Source organism: Empidonax traillii, unplaced genomic scaffold (assembly GCF_003031625.1).
Source record: "Empidonax traillii isolate 1590-97213 ecotype Southwest subspecies unplaced genomic scaffold, ASM303162v1 scaffold782:size294519, whole genome shotgun sequence".
In the NCBI taxonomy this organism is placed as follows: Eukaryota; Metazoa; Chordata; class Aves; order Passeriformes; family Tyrannidae; genus Empidonax; species Empidonax traillii.
In genome coordinates, this window is record NW_020955975.1 from 139,517 (window position 1) to 156,838 (window position 17,322).

The window sequence follows — 17,322 nt, forward strand, 5'->3', positions numbered from 1 at the left end:
AAATCCAACAAAACAGGTCAAAAGGGCAGCAAAACCAGCAAAACTTGCATGAATATATCTCAGTTAGTAAAGATAGGAACAACTGAAGAACTATTAATGAGCCTGCTGAAAGCATGCTGATTAAATACAGCATGGGCAAAACCCAGGTGAGGCTTATTTAAAATATTATTTGAGCTAGTCATTTACAGCACTGTGTCATAAATTAACTAACAGCTTCCAAAAAAAATATTTTAAGAATTCACACTTTAAGACACAGAAGCTGTTTACAGAGGATGAGGTAAAAAATCCGAACAAAATTTCACAAAGCATTAAAATATAAAGCATATAATAAACCCTTCATTTATATGTTTTTGATTTAGTTCTAAACTACTAAGACTAGAAAGGGGTTAGGAACTGAGAGCTTGTAAAAAGAGACTATAGAAAAAAGTGAAAAAAGATTGCAAGAGGAATACAAAGGCTGGACAGGAGACTATAGGGAATATTTCAGAAAAAAAATGAACAGGGGACATAAAAGAGTAATTAGCATAATCAGTTTACTGAAAAGGTAAACCATTCCCATATATATTTTTTCCAAATACTACAAAGAGACAATGAGACTGAAAAGCACTTCACTGAAACCTGAAAATGCCTAAACAACATATAGTTGACTTTCTTAATGTCATTGCCATACCCAGTACATGCTTAGATTCACCTAATTAAAAACTAGGTATTAGAAGGCAAAACCCTACATTCTCTGCAGAATTCACTCATGACGTTCAAGAAACAGCCCATTGTGTAGTCCCTCTGTAGGTAGATTGTAAACAACTGGTACTTCTCATCAACTTCCTAAGGAAAACTTCTATCTTCTTAGAAGACAGTCACGGATAGGTGCTCTTCAGGTTAATGCATGATCATTTTGGATTGCTCTGAATCACTGCTTTCCTTCATTAAGCTTTACCAAGCACAAATATCACTGCCCAGATTTCAGCTAATGCACATACAGAAAAATACAATTTTTAATTCAAATACAGTTGTCAATTCAGAAAACCTTACAGAAATAAGACTCCAAAAGTGGTAGGAGAGTAGTAGATGTGTAGAACCTCAAAAATTGTACTTCCCTCTTGGATCTGAGCAAGACTGCAATTCATTCACAGTGCAGTCTCCTGGCAGTGTCATGATTAACCCCAAAGCAAGCCAGACAGTGCTGCTGTCTGCTTAACCTGCACTGGAGTTGTGCACAGAGGTAGTTGTACTACTACTGGCTGAAAAATGGAATAGGTAAGGAATGTGTTTTAACAGCAAAGGGTTTAACAGCAAAAAGGTACCAGGAAACAGGTCCATATTGCAGTTTTCATTAAAGCTATCAACAGACTTAATTATCACAGAAACTAGAAAGACAGAGCCCATTAGATACTGCCTCATATCAAAACTGTCCTCTGCAGTCACAGACGTTTCCTTTTTAGGCCACACAAATTCCAAGACAAACAAATTAATTATTCACTCTATTTCACCTTGACAAAGTAACACCAGGACTACCACCCAAGGATAAATCCAGTACTCCATCATGACGTAATACCTTTTTTATTACAATATCCAAAAAACTGAGTATGCAAGATTTTGAGATCTCATGATCCCTTCTTCAATCTCAGGAATGTGCCATCTAAAGACTGTATATTTAAACCATAAAGGACTTTAAATGTAAAGAAAAGAGAAAAATGCATTTTCTTCATAAACATTCTGTGTGTCTCTTCCTACCAACCACATCATCCTCTGTAAAACCCGAAGATTTCTTTCTGTAAAGTAAATATATATATAGTGTTGGTAGCCCGCCCCACCCTGTTCCAAGATCAGTTTTTATTAATCTTCTGTATTAGTGTCAACAATCAGCTACAGATACATATTACTTTGAGAATTAAATACATAATCGTTTAATTCAAACAAGCAGAAGGGCAAGAGGAAAAAGCATTATGTGGATGGCACATTTGGTTGTAGATTACCAAAACATTCAGTCTTTACAATTCATTTATTCTTTCTCTAGTAATCAACTTTCAAATAAAATTTCTCTTTGTTGCAATTACAGACCAAAATACACTAGATAGTTTTCTTTTACTACAATCTTACCATAGTAGTTTAAGAAGTACTATTACAAAATGCTTTTAATTAGTGTACTCTTCACAAAGAGTCAGAGAGGCAATGTAATAGCAGAGTACAGTGTAAAGAGTGCTTCTAGGAACTAGGAATTTTTGTAATATCCTACTCGGTAAGCGATATAGCTACAGAACTCAACAGCCACAACTGTTATGTCTACTCTCTCTCACTTAAGCAGCTGCAGCTTCAGTGCATTCAAACTGTGCCCGATGTCTCTGAACGGAGAGTTCTGCCTGTGTGAGCAAATCTGAACAGATGAACACTGGTTTGAATTGAAAACACCCCTCCTTGATCTGAGCTAACTATGTAAACGTACACAAGAGAGGGGAGTTTTGAACTCAGACGGGAAGGTGAGTGCTCACCACGGCCACCCAAGGGAAACTCTCAACCTGAAGAGAGGTGGTCGGAGATTAACAGAACTGGAACACAAAAAGAGGCAAACAAACAAACAAACAAAAAAAAGAAAAAAAAAGAAAAAAAGACAAACAGTAACTGACAGAGCAAACACTTTAGAAAGAGCCTATTCCTTAAGCCTGCTTCAGATATTGCTCTGCTCTATAAAAGTGAATTTAGGACCTAAGGCTTGTAAGTTATAAGAGGCCCAGGTGGCCAAGTCCATCTTCAACGTCACTGAAGTGCTTTCACAAGATATAGCTTTTCCCCGTGTTCACTGGTGAAGATGGGAGCCTTTTTGTAGTGTTCCACCAACTCATCCATAGTATTAAAGCGTCGCTGCCCAATACAATAGACATTGTCCACGAGCTGCACCTTGAAATGTTTGTTCTTCCCCGATGCCTTTAGAGATACTGAGAAGTCACTGGGCTGTTGAGAAGAATTCAAAAAGAAAAAAAAATAATTACATAAAAGTGAACAAAATGAAGGCGTAATTTTGTGGTTTCAAGAAAGAACTGTGTCATACAGTTGACAGTAATTTGTTAGTCTTTGTTCCACAGCTCAGTGCTTTAGCTACTTAAGAAACCCAATAGCCTATTATTCAATAAATAATTGCCATTGTTATTAACATGTGCAGTTAAGTCAGTTAAGTGAAAGCTCCCCAGATGCAGTCTGAAGTTGCCAATTACATGACTAAATTGCAAATATTATCTTAGTTACTCAATCTAGAAGCACGAGAATGTCAAAGAGAAGGGAAAAACTTTTATCATGTATGCCTTCCTTGCCAGAGTGCCCTGGAGAAAGCAATTATCGCAATATTGCTTGGGTGAGATGAAGAAAATTCCCTGTATCACTTTTTTTTAGAGCAGTGACCACTAGAGGGCTGTTCTTGCTTTGCATTGCAAAAGACAAAAACACATTCACCTTTTATCTTCATTAACACATGTGGGGGAATCATTTCTTCCACTGAGTACACCTTCTTTGTAAAAAAGATAAAATTATAGAATAAAAACACAGTACAAGTCTCACCATCACAAGCCACCCACAAAAGACAAAATTTAAGCTCTAATTAAGTTATTCAGAACAGAACAATTTTTCATGATAAATCTCTTTGTCTTGGCAATCAATTGCTTTAACAAAGAGAGCGCTGTCATCCCAACAGTCAAGATGAGACCATTCCACTTTCTGCTTCACATGCCACCACAGGACACACTGTCCCTCACTTCCAGCTCAACTCCATCTCTAGCCAGCAACCACTTCTGGCTGGTCACAGAGATAGTGTAGAAGCCTGGGCAGTAAGGATTTAATGTGTTGCTGTGCCTCAAATACCAGTGACCATTCAAGCAGGCAAGTTAGAACAGAACGTGGCTGGAAAATGGGGATATAGAGAGGCAGGGCAGAACATTTCTGTGATCAACTTCCCTGTTTTGGTCCATGGAGACAGCACAACAGAGCAGGAATGGGTCAAGGAGCAGGCAAGTCCAGCAGAGGGGGATCAAGACCACCAAAAGACCCTCAAAGACCCCCACTTCCTCCAGCGACCCATTTTCAGAAAGGTCCAGAAGAACAGATTACACATGCTAATTCATTTATATGAAGAACAAGAAATCTAATTCCAGGGTGTGGAAAACTTACTTAGAATAAGGTACCCCCACAAAGCCTTGGTGATGCACCCCCTGGATCCTGGACACCCTGTTGGCTAGACAGACACTGGACCCAGGACTAGTGATCTCCTTTCTTCCCCTATCTGATTTCCCTTTCATTTTCTCTTTCTCTTCATAGCTTTTATTTTTTTCTCTTCCTATTAGAAGGCAGGGGTAAGACATACATGAATTTCTATGCTGAGTATGTAGTTTGCTAATAAAACTTCGTGAGGTTTTTTTTTGACCCTTCTGGTTTTAAATTCCTTCTTCAATGACAGCCATCTATGAATTTTGGGTTCTCCCTTCCACATGGGACTGGGATGTGACAGATGGGATTATGCGTATGCCTTGTGATAGGTGGATGGAGGCGGGTGTTGCCAGCCACCAGGAAAACATAAAAAGCGCACACTAGAATTGTAATAAGCACTTAATGGAGGTAAGTAATGCCTGATGTGACTGCGGAGGTCCTGCTGCAGGGTCTCTGCCCACTGAAGGCACAGCTTCAGGCACAAACCATTGAAGGCATGTGCCAGATACAATCCCCTGCCACACTGCTGCTCCGGCTGGGCCAGCACTGCACACCTGAACTTGCCCATGCTAAACAAAACCCACAGGGGACCATCTGGTTCATGGCATCACCTGAGGAAACTCCCCGAGCACAGCTGTGGCACCACAGAGGGCAGAGCAGGGGGCTCAGGAGCCCTTGCACGTTACTGCTGCCACCAGCCTTTGGCTCACAAAACCACAGCCACTGAGTCCTCTACAGTGCATGTGCAGGGGTCAGATACATGCTGAGTACATACCCAAACAAGGTGTAGGACAGCATTTCCTCATGCATGCTGTCTTTGCTTCTGCAGTAATCTGTGTCTGCCCTACACATCCGTCATGTTCTGCCTTATCCCCAAATCTCATCCCTTGTATCTCCCCCCTCACGTGTTTTAGTTCTAATGCTTTCTCTGCCTTCCCTCTGACTCCATGTGCCCTGCCGAGAGCAAACAAAGCTCCTGCGTGCCTATTGATCTGGCTCTGGTCCAACTACTCAGACTCACACCTTGGCTTTGTTCAGCAGCTCTTCCCCTCTTATACTGCTCAAGGCAGACAAGCTCCCCACATCTCTGGACTAACTCTCTTCTACATTCCATCCATCCCTAACTCCGAGTTTGAAAACTGCTATTTTAAGCCAGCTATCACTGATATTAAACCCCTGCTTGAGGAGCATCACAAACAAGCTTGTACAGAGCTCACACTAAGACTGGCCTATTTTCAGCACTTACCCCCCAGGTTAAAGTTAACCTGTCTGTACCAACACTGTGCTGGCCCCAAATACAGTGTGGACAAATCCTCTGGCAGCCATAACCACATAGGCCTAGGACCTGTTCCAGTGGGCATCTCCACAGCCCCAAGCAGAAGCCATTAAACAGTAACAAAGCACAGGCCTGCACAAATGAAGTTCTGCAGGAGCTCTGGGACTCTGGGCTCGCAGAAGAGAAATTTAGGGCACAGGCTCCAGGCAGCACACTGATCACTGAGCTATGAACACGGGCTACCAGGCAGGTCTGTAAGGTCTCTCCAAGGGCAGCACTGAGGGTGGCACTTACAGCAGACTCACTGTTTAGGATTCAAAAAACAAGAACAAGTCTTGCTGACTAAGTTCTGCTGATTACATGGGTGAAGTCTACGGCAAACAAAAACCAGTAACCAAAAGGTCCTCATTTAAAACAGAAGAATTTACAAATGGGAAGTTCATAATCTGAACTAAACATTTCTTTTGTTGTTTTAAGAACACGGAAAGACGTTATGACAAAAGTTTAAAAATAAGTGAAATAATCACTTTGCACTCAACAAGGTTTTAATATTTTCTGACGAACCAGTTGTTTTCAGCATGTCAAAATTATGAGCTTCCAAAGCTCCTTGTATCTGTTAAGGATCACTATCTTTAGACCAGAAAGGATATGCTAACGACACACAGAGATGGGCTGGACCTCTGATGTACTGTCCTAGGACACAGGCACTGGCCAGACTTAGATCTTTACAAAATGATCTACACAGTACACTAAATACTATTCCTGCCATTTTAATTATAACTTTAATGAATGAACGTTCTCCTGAACTATTGTCTATTCTCCCCAGCCCTGGAGCTGCTAATTAGATTGATACATAAATAGAAGACACTATCATGACTTATTTTCTGCAGAATATGTTACAAAATTTATTCTTTTCATGATTTGATTTAATTTAAAAAAATCTTTAAAAAGCGGAAGGGTTGATCTAACTCTTTTGAGAGTCATCATCCGGTGGAAGGAGATGGAAGAGCTTGAACAGCTGTTGCAAAAATCCTGAAACCCTTTATTGGTCTCAGAGTAGTAACTTCTACAGGATTCAAGTATGAACAGCAAAAGCAATTGGACTTGTATCTGTTTTTATTTTGGTTCCTTCCCACCCTAACAAACATGCATGTTCACTAAAAAGACTATTAAAAAAAATCTCTAAATAAACTATTGCTCTTAACATTGCCAATTCAAACTATGCTAGTTTGATGCAGTTTTAATTGGTTCCCTGCTGACCTCCTTGGATTTCCTTCAAGTCTGTTTATTTTATTTACTGTTTAAGCTATTTTGTTTCAACTGCTGGCCAGTTTTTCTTCCTTTTTTGTCTTAAATTAATTGCTACATTTGGATGTTTGTACACTAACTTCTTCAGGAATAAAAGACATACATTAAATAAAGGCACATCAGAAGTAAGATTTAATTCCTGAAATCTATAGAAGAGTTGATGACTCTGCAACAGATTTACAGAGCATATCTTCGTGACAGGGAACCTGTGAATATTTCTGCACCATCAAAATTGGAAAGACCTAAACCTAAAAGAGAAAATTAAAGATTAACTATAATACACCTGCAGCCCTGCAGTCCAGGTGTAGTACTATTTTGACTTATTTCTGATTCCTTTATTTTAACTCTCGCCTATAACTAAGATGACCATAAGCTAGCTGGTGCCTACAGCATATGGAAAACAGTAGGTAGGAAGATGTTCCTATAATTTTATTTCTTTGGCTAGGAACTTCATTATCTTAAAAAAACAAAACAAAACAAAAAAAAACAACCAACAAAAACCTCTATCATGAAAATAAGTTATAAAGCAACATAAGAGAGAGAACAAGTGAAACAGGAAAAGAGAGTTCCCTCTTCACAATCTCTGAGAATTTAACAATAATTTTGTCATAAATGGCAAGGTTGTGACAAATAGCTCCCTCTGAAAGCCTTTTACTGATCCTATAACTTCTTTCAAATTTTTTCTTTCAGTCCAATTCCATTTGGCAATGCCCTTTCTCCAAGGAAGATATTCTCATGCGCTTATTCCTCAGACTATTCTAGACCCTTTGAACTCCCATCTGTGAGCCTGCCCTGGGGTTCCACAACTCCTTCCAGTTCCATACCCAGGTTTTCCCTTACTCCTCCTCCTCCTTAGTCAGCCAGCCAAAAAACCCAAGTCATACCCCAAAGATCTAAGGTCAGTCTGGAAAGAGCCATCTGAGAGGGTTAGTTCCTTTTTCTACCCCTTCTACCTCATTTAGATATAACCAAATACTCTTCTCCCCCCTATGTAATGTTTGCCATGTTCTAAAATCATTATTACACAGGTCAGAAACATGAACTAGTTCCACTGATCTTCACATGTAGCTCTAATAAAATTTCTGTTCTTCCATTTAAAATAAACCACTAGGCTATTTCCTTATGCCTCTTTTCAAAGAAAATCTTTCTCCTTATGTCCGCTGCACTCATCAATCACTGCATGTCACAGAACATGACCAATGTTTGGAACAGTTGTCCCATTTCACTGCTTCCATCCCACAGTTGCAGGATTAAAACCCCAGCAAAACAATGGGACCCTGAATGCTACAGAATTAGCACCTCTAAAAAAACGTTCAAACTCTCAACCTGTGCCTCCTCCCTCTATTGTCATTATTGCTGGACAAAGAACACAGAAGTTGAATATGATCTCAAAGAATTGACACAAATCCAGTCATACCTACAATCCTCAGTATCATCTTAAAACACCTACAGTTGTCAGTATCATCTTAAAACTATACCCTGAAACTCCATTTAGGATGGGTTACTATAATTTGATAGCTGTGATGATACCAGTAGAAGGTAGCCATTACTTCCTAATGAATAATTGCTCCTGTAATCATAACAAAATTTGCCTAGCTCATTCATGCTAATAAACAGAACTAGTCTGAGAAAAATAACACCTTCTCTGCTTCATGAGAAGACCTCATAGGACTACAAAGCACTGATGTTTGTCTAATCACCAGTTTTGCACTCACCCACAGTGGAGGGTAAGGGGCCCACAAGTTCTGACAGAAGCTCCCTTTGAAGCCTAAGGGTGTCTACAGCAAAGGCTCTGCTCAGAAGCGAGAGCTGACACACTACTGCTTCCTGTTAGCTACAGCACTAGCAAGCCTACTTGTTTCCCAGGGTGAATTTGAACAAAACAATCCTCTTCTACCCAAATTTACTTCTCTACTTAGTGAAATCTGAGATCTTCAAAGCATGATGATCACCCACCCAGCCCAGGCCACCAGTGTCAGCCAAGACCTGTTTGTCTTGTGTCAGGAACTACAGAGAGAGAACAAAAATCTGACCATGAAGAGCCTGCAGTTCAAAACGGGTAAGAAGGTGCTGTACAGAGACTGCACAGGTTAAATCTACATTTTTTGTTGAAGACTGCTACTTAAGACAATAAACTTCATCAACCCAGCAGCCTACAACAGCAAGAACAAATCAGGCAGTATTTCTAACTAGGCATGTGCCAGTTCTTTTAGATCTCCAAAACTAAGGTGACATTACCTAGGTGTAACAGAGCAAAAATGTTATCAGTAGGTAACTGTGCCTGTTACATAAACCATGGGCTTAAATGGTTCAAACAGTTTATGGTTCTAATAATAGTATTTCGTAATTAATGAAGATTATCAGGCTCCTAGCTATCTTATAGAGTTCAGCTCAGGATATTCTCCACTAAGGCAGCATCCCTCAGATGTAAGTGTAACTGAGGAAAATATTTTTGGCTAAAGGAATCTAGCTGTGAGACAAACATCTGGTAAGTTAAACCTAGAGAAACATTGTAAAATCTTACAACTACTAACACTTAAAATGGAAAAACGTTACAGTCTCATCAAGAGAATACAGAATAATACAAACCTTCCTCTATACAAGGAGAGCTTTCATAACTCAAAAACAAGAACAAAACTCAGAGAAATCTAAGGAAAACTTTTTACAGATGAATTTTCATAACTATGGTGATGGAAGGTTAGAGAAAACCCTAAAAGAGGTCAAAAATCAGGCACAGAATTAACAGGATGATTCACAGTTTTATTTATGGGCCTTTTCAGAAAGGAATAACCCCTGCACCCATAGCTTTAATAGGTGGGTTCACAACACAATGTAATGGGAAGTGCTGTCTGGCGGGAAGAGCAAACCAGAGAGCTGACAACTTGTCTCTCTTCACTCTGGTCTCTCTAATCAAGATCTTTTGTTTGGAATGTGCAGACACTCTTGGTGACTTAAAGCCACAGCATGAACACCCTCTGTAGTCATGCACGTGAAATACAGCAACCTTTAGGAATTCAAGAGTTTTTCCTTCATTCCATACATAATAAGCTTGAAATAGATTTTTTTATGATCTTTTTCTCAATGCTATCAAGTACGCCCATTCACTTATATCACTCCTGGCACTTCAGGGGAAAAAACTAGCAATCCCCAGTGTTCTATAATTCACATATAAACAAACTGTATGACGGTATGATACATAAAGATTACAGCAGACGAAAGTTTGAGATGCAGTAAATTATTCCTTTAAACCTAATAAAAACTAAAACTCTCAAACAGTACTAAGACGAAGGGGTAATTTACATGCATAACTACAGTTTTCTCATTGCTAAAACAACCCCCAAATACAGGATTTGCAAGACCTGATCAAGAGTGGAAAAGTGGAAAAAAGGAAAAAAAGTAAATTCCTTAATTCAGCTTTTTTTTTTTTTTTTTTTTTTTGTGGGTGTGCAAAAATCTTGCTGTAATACAAGTTGAGTAAATTTTCTGGGATTCCAGTAAGTGTTAGATACCGGAAACAGTTTCAAGACCACATCCTGAATTAATCTTTTTGTGCTCCACAAGCAATGATCTCTCCAGCAACAATGTAGGCAGCAAATTTGAAACTGCTTAGAATACAAGCATTCACTATCATGACATCATATTAAACTAAAAGGTTATTGTGTTCTAGCATTTACTGTTATGACGTCATTTTACACTAAAAGGTTATTGTGCTCTTTTAAGGAAATTCACTTACTCCAGAGATAAGAGGTAGATTCCTAAGAGCAAAAAAAACAAGCCATAGCATGGTGATTACTGGTTTTTTTAAGTAATGTACTTCAAACTGTTCTTCTGGTACTTTCCCAAAAGGCAGAAGAAAATTGATAGCTACAGTCTCAAGGTAAATCACAATGCAGCATCCAGATCTGAAAGTGAGCTTCTACCTGCTAGACAGACACAGATAGTACAGTGCATCCAGTATTCTGCCTGCCCCTATCAAACAAGATGTTGCCTTAAAGAGACAGCTGAACTACTGTAATTTAATGACTACCATAATCCTCCAGTGGCTTTCTACATTTTAGAAGACCATATGTCCCACATCAGTCTTTTCTTCTGTTGACTAAACAAACTTGATTCCTCTCAGCCTCTCTAAGTCAGTCATGATTTCTAAATTTGTATTTTTCTTCCTGTCCTTCCGTAGTTTATTTTTATTTAATCTCTATTTTTCTTCCTGTTCTGCTGTGGTTTATTTTCATTTGCCTTTGTTTAATGATTACAATTAAGCAGAAATAGGAATTCAATGACAGACAGTTTCAAAGAAAGGGTAGCTTGATAGCTGTCATGTCTTCTGCAGAGCAAGGAAAGATGCCTGAAATTTAATCAGACACTAGTGAATTCAGATAAAAATATCTGGGACTGTTACAGAGTTGTACATCGCCAATTTTGTCAATGATACATTTGATGTAAGATTAAAATCTGTCACCTTTTCAAAATCACAGTCAAGGGATAATTAAATTTTGAATGCTTTAACTGTGAATTCTCTGGCCTCAGTATACATTAAAGTCCTTTCAGATGAATTTTAAATTTGAACTTTCAGAATTACAAGTGAACCATAATCAGCATTACTTATATCCCTCTGATGTCATCAAGGCTCAATTTACAAGGCATATGAGCTGCTGACTTGACCCTCTCTGTTGTATATCATAATCTTACCTAAATACAATAATGACTTTACCTTATTACATCTTAAACGGGACTTTAACCAATAAAGAACCTATGTACTTATTTAATTAAAAAACCAAAATGGACCAATCCAAAGACTATTTGAAATTAGCTTTAAGATCAAATTAATGACCAAATTTTCAATTAGCTAGGATTATTTTATCTTGTAGCACTGTAAATTTGAGGATTGCATGAGAAACACAAGAAAAGTCAAATGGAAACTTGAAATTCATTACTTGCTTGTCCAGTAATTAAAAAAAAAACCCTGGATAATACAGACCACAGCTGTGAAATTTCAGTGTAAATGCCACTGCATTTCACTACCAGACTGATTCTCACAAGCAGTAAATGTATCGGTTGGTAGCTTGGAAGAGTTGTTTGCTTCTTTAAGGGTGAAAAGACAGGGGATCTATTCACTGCCATGCTAGTACCCCTCGCACAGGGCATTACAAACCTGCTGGGCTAAGCGCCACTTACCGAAGATTCACTGTCTCTAACAAGGAAATCTCCTTCCACTCCCCTTTCGTTCAGGGCACATTCTGCTTGGTGTCGAGTAACGTTCCCGTAATACCATTCTCTTCCAGCAAACCGTCCGGTAGAAGACGGTCCCGTGTAGCTTATCTGAGGTGGATGGGAAGTGTTAATGGTAGGACCATCACTAATGATTACTACATAGTTTTTAGGAACAAGACCAATTTGCCCTCTGGAATTTTTACATTTCCACCATTCTGGGTCATTTTCAGGCTTTTCAATGACCTCCATCGTTTCCCCTTTTTCAAAGTTGAGCTCTTCTTCTGTGACTGAGCTGAATGGATACAGTGTCTGAACAATGTGGAGTACTTTGGTGCCCTGGCCGTTACTCATGGAAGCGCCTTTCCTTAGGCTGAGAAAGCTGGGTGAATCTGCAGTTGCCTCCTCAACCTCCTCTACCACATAGTTCGAAGGAAACCAGCCGATCTGTCCGTTGTAGCTACCTCTCCACCAGCCGTCACTGCACTTCTCCATGACAATCACTCGGGATCCTTTAACGAGGGACAGTTCATCCTCCCTCTCTGCAACATAGGCAAATTTCACGTAGGCTGGAATGTTAAGATCATAGATCCGGTCAGCGCTGCTGCCGTTGGATGGGTATTCTGCGTCTGTGCTGGGAGTGGGTGAGGCGTCTCTTGCACTCGTCTTTCTCTTGGTTTTTCCCAAGCCTGTTAATGACAGAAATGTAAAGTGGTCACTTGGAATGCTTGTCCCCAGACTGCAAACACTGGATTTGGTGACATGCTGCTCCATCACTTCAACAACACTGCTAAATGGAGATCTCTGTTGCAACACTACATAGTCAGGAAATAGCAACGCCTCTAAGAGATTCTCATTAACATCTAGCTGATGCACCATTAGGTAAGGAGCAATTTGTGTTATAACGACTTCTATTCTCTTCTCAGAAGTAACCAGACTTTAAACCCACTTAAACACAGTGGTTTCTTCACTAGGAGAAGAGCTAGTCACTGAGACGTTTCAGAGTTTGCCCTTAGGTATCCTAAAAGTCCAGCCAAATGACCATACCCTTTAATTTTAGAGATGACTTTGATTTGGCTCAAACAAAAAGTGGAAGAAAATCTACAAAAATTAGCAAGCACAGAAATAAAACCTAAAGTTTCTCTGCAGATTATGTTTTACACTTTTTGTTCTTAAGGCAGTCCCCAAGCAGGTAGAGCTGCAACTCCTTCCAACTGCAAGTCCCCTTCTGAAATCCACACCTCTTTTATCTACATTTCATCATGTACTACAATAGCATAAACCTGACAGTGAGGAAGACCATTTGCATATGTGTCCCTATAATCTGTAAATTCTGATAATCTGCCACAACTTTAATTACAATGTGAAATACAATGCACAGAAGCAGTAACATTAAACATGCAATTTTTTTTTTCTTAATTAGAGGAACCATGCTAATGACTGTTTAAATATTGAAGAAAAATTGCACAACACAGTGTATTTTTAAACTTTTGCAGCAAGGACTGCTTTAGCTTATATATAAGCAAAACAATAAAGGGTACAAGCAGCCCTCTCCTGTAAAATTCCATTATAGAAGTTCTGAAGACAGAAGACAAAGTCTCAGTATAGCACAAACCAAGCAACACCCAAAATGTCACACATGGGGCAGAAAGCAAAAGCAATACTGAAATAGGAGCATTTGTACTTTTCTCCACGGTCCTAGAGCCTGGCTGACAGGCAAGATATTTAGTTGAGACACAAGAGCACACCGATTATGGAAGATTGAATGGAAGCAAAACAAAAAAAAGGTACTTAGTTTTGTTTCTTCAAATCATCTGAAATAAGGAGATGCATAGTATTTAATTTTTAACAATTCAGTGCTATTCAATCTCACCACTCCACTGCCAAAATGTGTAATATATATGGATATATATGTACTTGCATATACTATGAGCATCTTCAGCAAAGCCATTTGTTCAATACAAAACTTCTTTGCTTATTTCGTAGGTTTATCTGTTATTATTTTTTTATTATTGGTGGCCAGTCTCTTCGCGAACGAAGAACCGGGGAAGGTCTTTTACACCTTCCAGCCTGCGCATTGGATTTTTTAGGTGAGACACAGGTTTACCTGTACAGCACAGACAAATAGTACACACACAACCATGCAGGAATCGCTGACCAGGAGGGTTAAATACATTAACTAATACAGTTTTATGGTCTCAGAAGATGGTAGAAAATTCCGATCATCCTAAAGCGTTTCCTGACCTGCCCCAGCAGCTCCTTGCTTCCTGCTGGAGCCAGCTACATCCTAATGTCATTCTAACTACATCATTTCAGACAAGAGCTGGCAATTGCACTTTCAGGCAAAATGAGGGAAAGCAGCTTATTGTACTAGGGGAGACAATCACAGGAAAAGAGTGTCCGAGCGAGCACTAATCGGAAGCTGGTTAGGCTCTGATCTCCGCCAAGACTGGAAATTTTTATCAGTTTGCAGATCATTTTTAACCAAAAGACAAGAATGTATCAGAACTAACGAGTTTTAAATTACAGTGATATAAACAAACACAACTTAAGGGTTGTTCTGTTAAGAAAGGAGGGAAATTACTTATTGTAACTTCATGGAAAACAAGCTACTGTATTTCAACAGATTCACTCTACATAAAGCCCTCCACTGAGACTGAACCTTGCAGATTAAAAGCTAAGGCCTTTATATGCTCTCTAATGAATTTATGCAGCACCACTTGGAATCGCAGCAGAAGAACTAATAAAACATAAAACCTCAAGCAGATGATGAAGTAGCTGGCCAGGAGAAAACTAGTCAAAAATCAGAGCACAGAGGTAACTGTGAGAGATGCGGATGCAGTGTGATTAGAGAATGCCATAAACTGGAATATCTAGAGAAAAAAAGTTGACAAACAGGTGAAAAAACCAAGTTTCTCAAAAACATCATTTAAGTTTCATAAAGATATCTAAATATTTAGCAAAAGGTTATAATTCAAGCACTTTCTTTCACTTGGAGTTTCATAAATTTAATCTTTATTCACAAACCTTTCAATTGTGCATCTGACATTTCAAATGTTCCTTCCTAACCTCCCTATTCAACACAAATCATTACAACTTTGGGAAAAAAAATTAGAAACTTCACTATATTTTTGTTTGTTTGTTTGGGGTTTTGTTTGTTTGTTTGTTTTTGTTTTTTACCAATAAAGGTAGCTGGAGTTCTTCAGTTTAAGCTTAACATTTCAGGTGAACAAACCTTTTAAGGCTGACAGCATGTTAATGATTAACCTTTTGCAACAGCAGCAATGAGCACTAACGAGTATGTTTCCAGTTGGATTGACCAGAGTAACTAACTATGCAGAGACCTGGCTGCCGTCAAGAACAGTGAAAGGCATGCTAATTATCTAACAATCATTTTTTCTGTAAGGTTACAATACTCATAACTGCGTCTATGACTGAAGAGGAAACAAGTTGTTCCATGAGCAGAATGAAGGAAATCTGTTCCTGTTTTTCTCCTTATACCTCCTGCCGCACTATTCCTCCTCTGCCTCCTCCATCTCCTGCAGGATTTACAATAAGCCCCCCTACCATATGACTGCCTTCACATCCCCAGGTCTTTCTCATATCTCCAGCTCCCTACTGCCATCTCCAAACTGCCCTCAAAGCATACTTGATCTCCCCAGGTGCTGCCCTCCTCCCTACCTTTGCTGGGCTGGCCAGCCAAGCACAATGCCTGGCACACCGTTGCCTTTCAGCCTTGCCTGGACTCAGCAAAGAGCTGGGATTGTTCTGGCTTCTCCTCCGGTGAGGGATACCAGCAGTGTGCCTCCCAGGCACAGAGTTGGAGAAAACTAGTTAGTTTATCTCTGCCAGTCTGTCAAGTTTGCCTAAAATTGGCTGAGTTATCAAGGGTGGACAGATGGACGGACGATGACAGCTGACTGTGACAGCATGACTAGTGTAAGCTTCATTTCCTTAGGAAACAAGTCTAAAAATATAATTTAACAGGCGAGCTGGTCATAGCTAAGCAAGAATAGAGTTAGGATTAATTTAAACTTTGTATATGCATATATGACAAAATTAACAACTCCATTAAAAAAAAGTACAGTCTACATGAGTCATCTCTAAAAAGAGTAAACATCACCATTACTCACTACTAACAGAAATGTTCACTTACTAATATTTCTAAGGGTATCCCTATTCTTTTGTTCTAATGGAATGAAATCCATATAAAGAATTTAATGGAAAACAAAATATTCAAGCACTTTGGGAGTCATATTTAGAAAAGTCAAATATATTTGCAATTGCAGTCATAATTTTGGCACCTTTTATTGTCTTTGTTCTAATGAAAACTTACCTACTAGTGAAATACAACTGAATTTTTCCCATTATGACTCACTGGTTACAGTTCACCTGAAGCCATAAACCTTTGTACCAAATAGTTGTCCTGAAGGAGAAACTTAAAGCAAGAGATCAGCTTTCAAGGGATGGGACAAGGGTGGGAGCAAAAAAGGTATTGCAAAACAGCAGAAAGTCTGTTTTATGTTACTGTAATTCATAGGAAGTAACAGTCTACATCTAACCTATAATAAACTTGTTCATTTTCACTTTTGCAAACATGTTGCCAAGTGATGTAAACATGTTTAATTTTTAGGCCAAGATATTGCTGAGATAAAGAAAAGAATCAAGTAGTTAGCATCATTTCCAGAGAAGGGATTCACTGTAAACCCTCCTTTTCTCTGCAGTGAAAGAAATCTTCTGGCCCCAAGTTTAGTCCCAGGGAATTCAGAAACATGCCAGTTGCATCACTGTGTCTCTGCTTCCTTTCCTAGCTCACTTGTGGCTCTAAAGAATAGCTTATTTTTTGAGCAGCAGGCTGAAGACCAGTTTCCTATGAATTTGCTTCCTGTCTCTTAAGTTTCCATTGTGCAAGGTCCAGCTTAGCACCCTTTCGTTACCATCTTGTCGCTGCAATGGCCTTCCCATTGTACCCCTAAGGTCCCCAGCTCTCCCACCTCTCCCAATGCCCTCTCCCCACAGTGCTTCCAGCCTTCCCATCTCGTGCTCCTTAGATATCCCTTGGAAATGTCTTGAGCACTCCCAAACCTCAGAGTGGTGGAATTTCCTTCTGGTTGCTCTCCTTTGGCCCAATGCTGAGGTAGTGCCACTTCCCCTACCCATGCCTGTGTCTCCTGCCATGCTGGCCATGCTCCTGGCCCAAAGCTTGGCCACCTGTCAGACAGCACAGGTGTCCTGACTGCCCAGACCTGCCACTAATAAAAATTCGGGTTCCATTTGCTAATGAGGGTCTAATATTCCATATTATCTTTACTTGAAAAAAACTATTTACAAAAGTGACA

At 39.4% G+C, this 17,322-nt stretch overlaps 1 protein-coding gene across 5 annotated transcripts in view; it reads right to left on the reverse strand.

Annotated features, from left to right (window-relative positions):
* Window positions 1-306: 306 nt before the first annotated feature.
* Window positions 307-17,322, reverse strand: part of NCK2 (NCK adaptor protein 2) — an 85,579-nt gene continuing 68,563 nt past the window's right edge. For all 5 annotated transcript variants that reach the window (XM_027901394.1, XM_027901392.1, XM_027901393.1 and 2 more), the window contains 2 exons: window positions 11,951-12,672; window positions 307-2,949 (listed from right to left, as the gene is read on the reverse strand). In XM_027901394.1, the coding sequence (XP_027757195.1) occupies window positions 2,755-2,949; window positions 11,951-12,672 (917 nt within the window). In that variant the 3' untranslated portion in view covers window positions 307-2,754. The remainder of the gene's footprint in view (window positions 2,950-11,950; window positions 12,673-17,322) is intronic.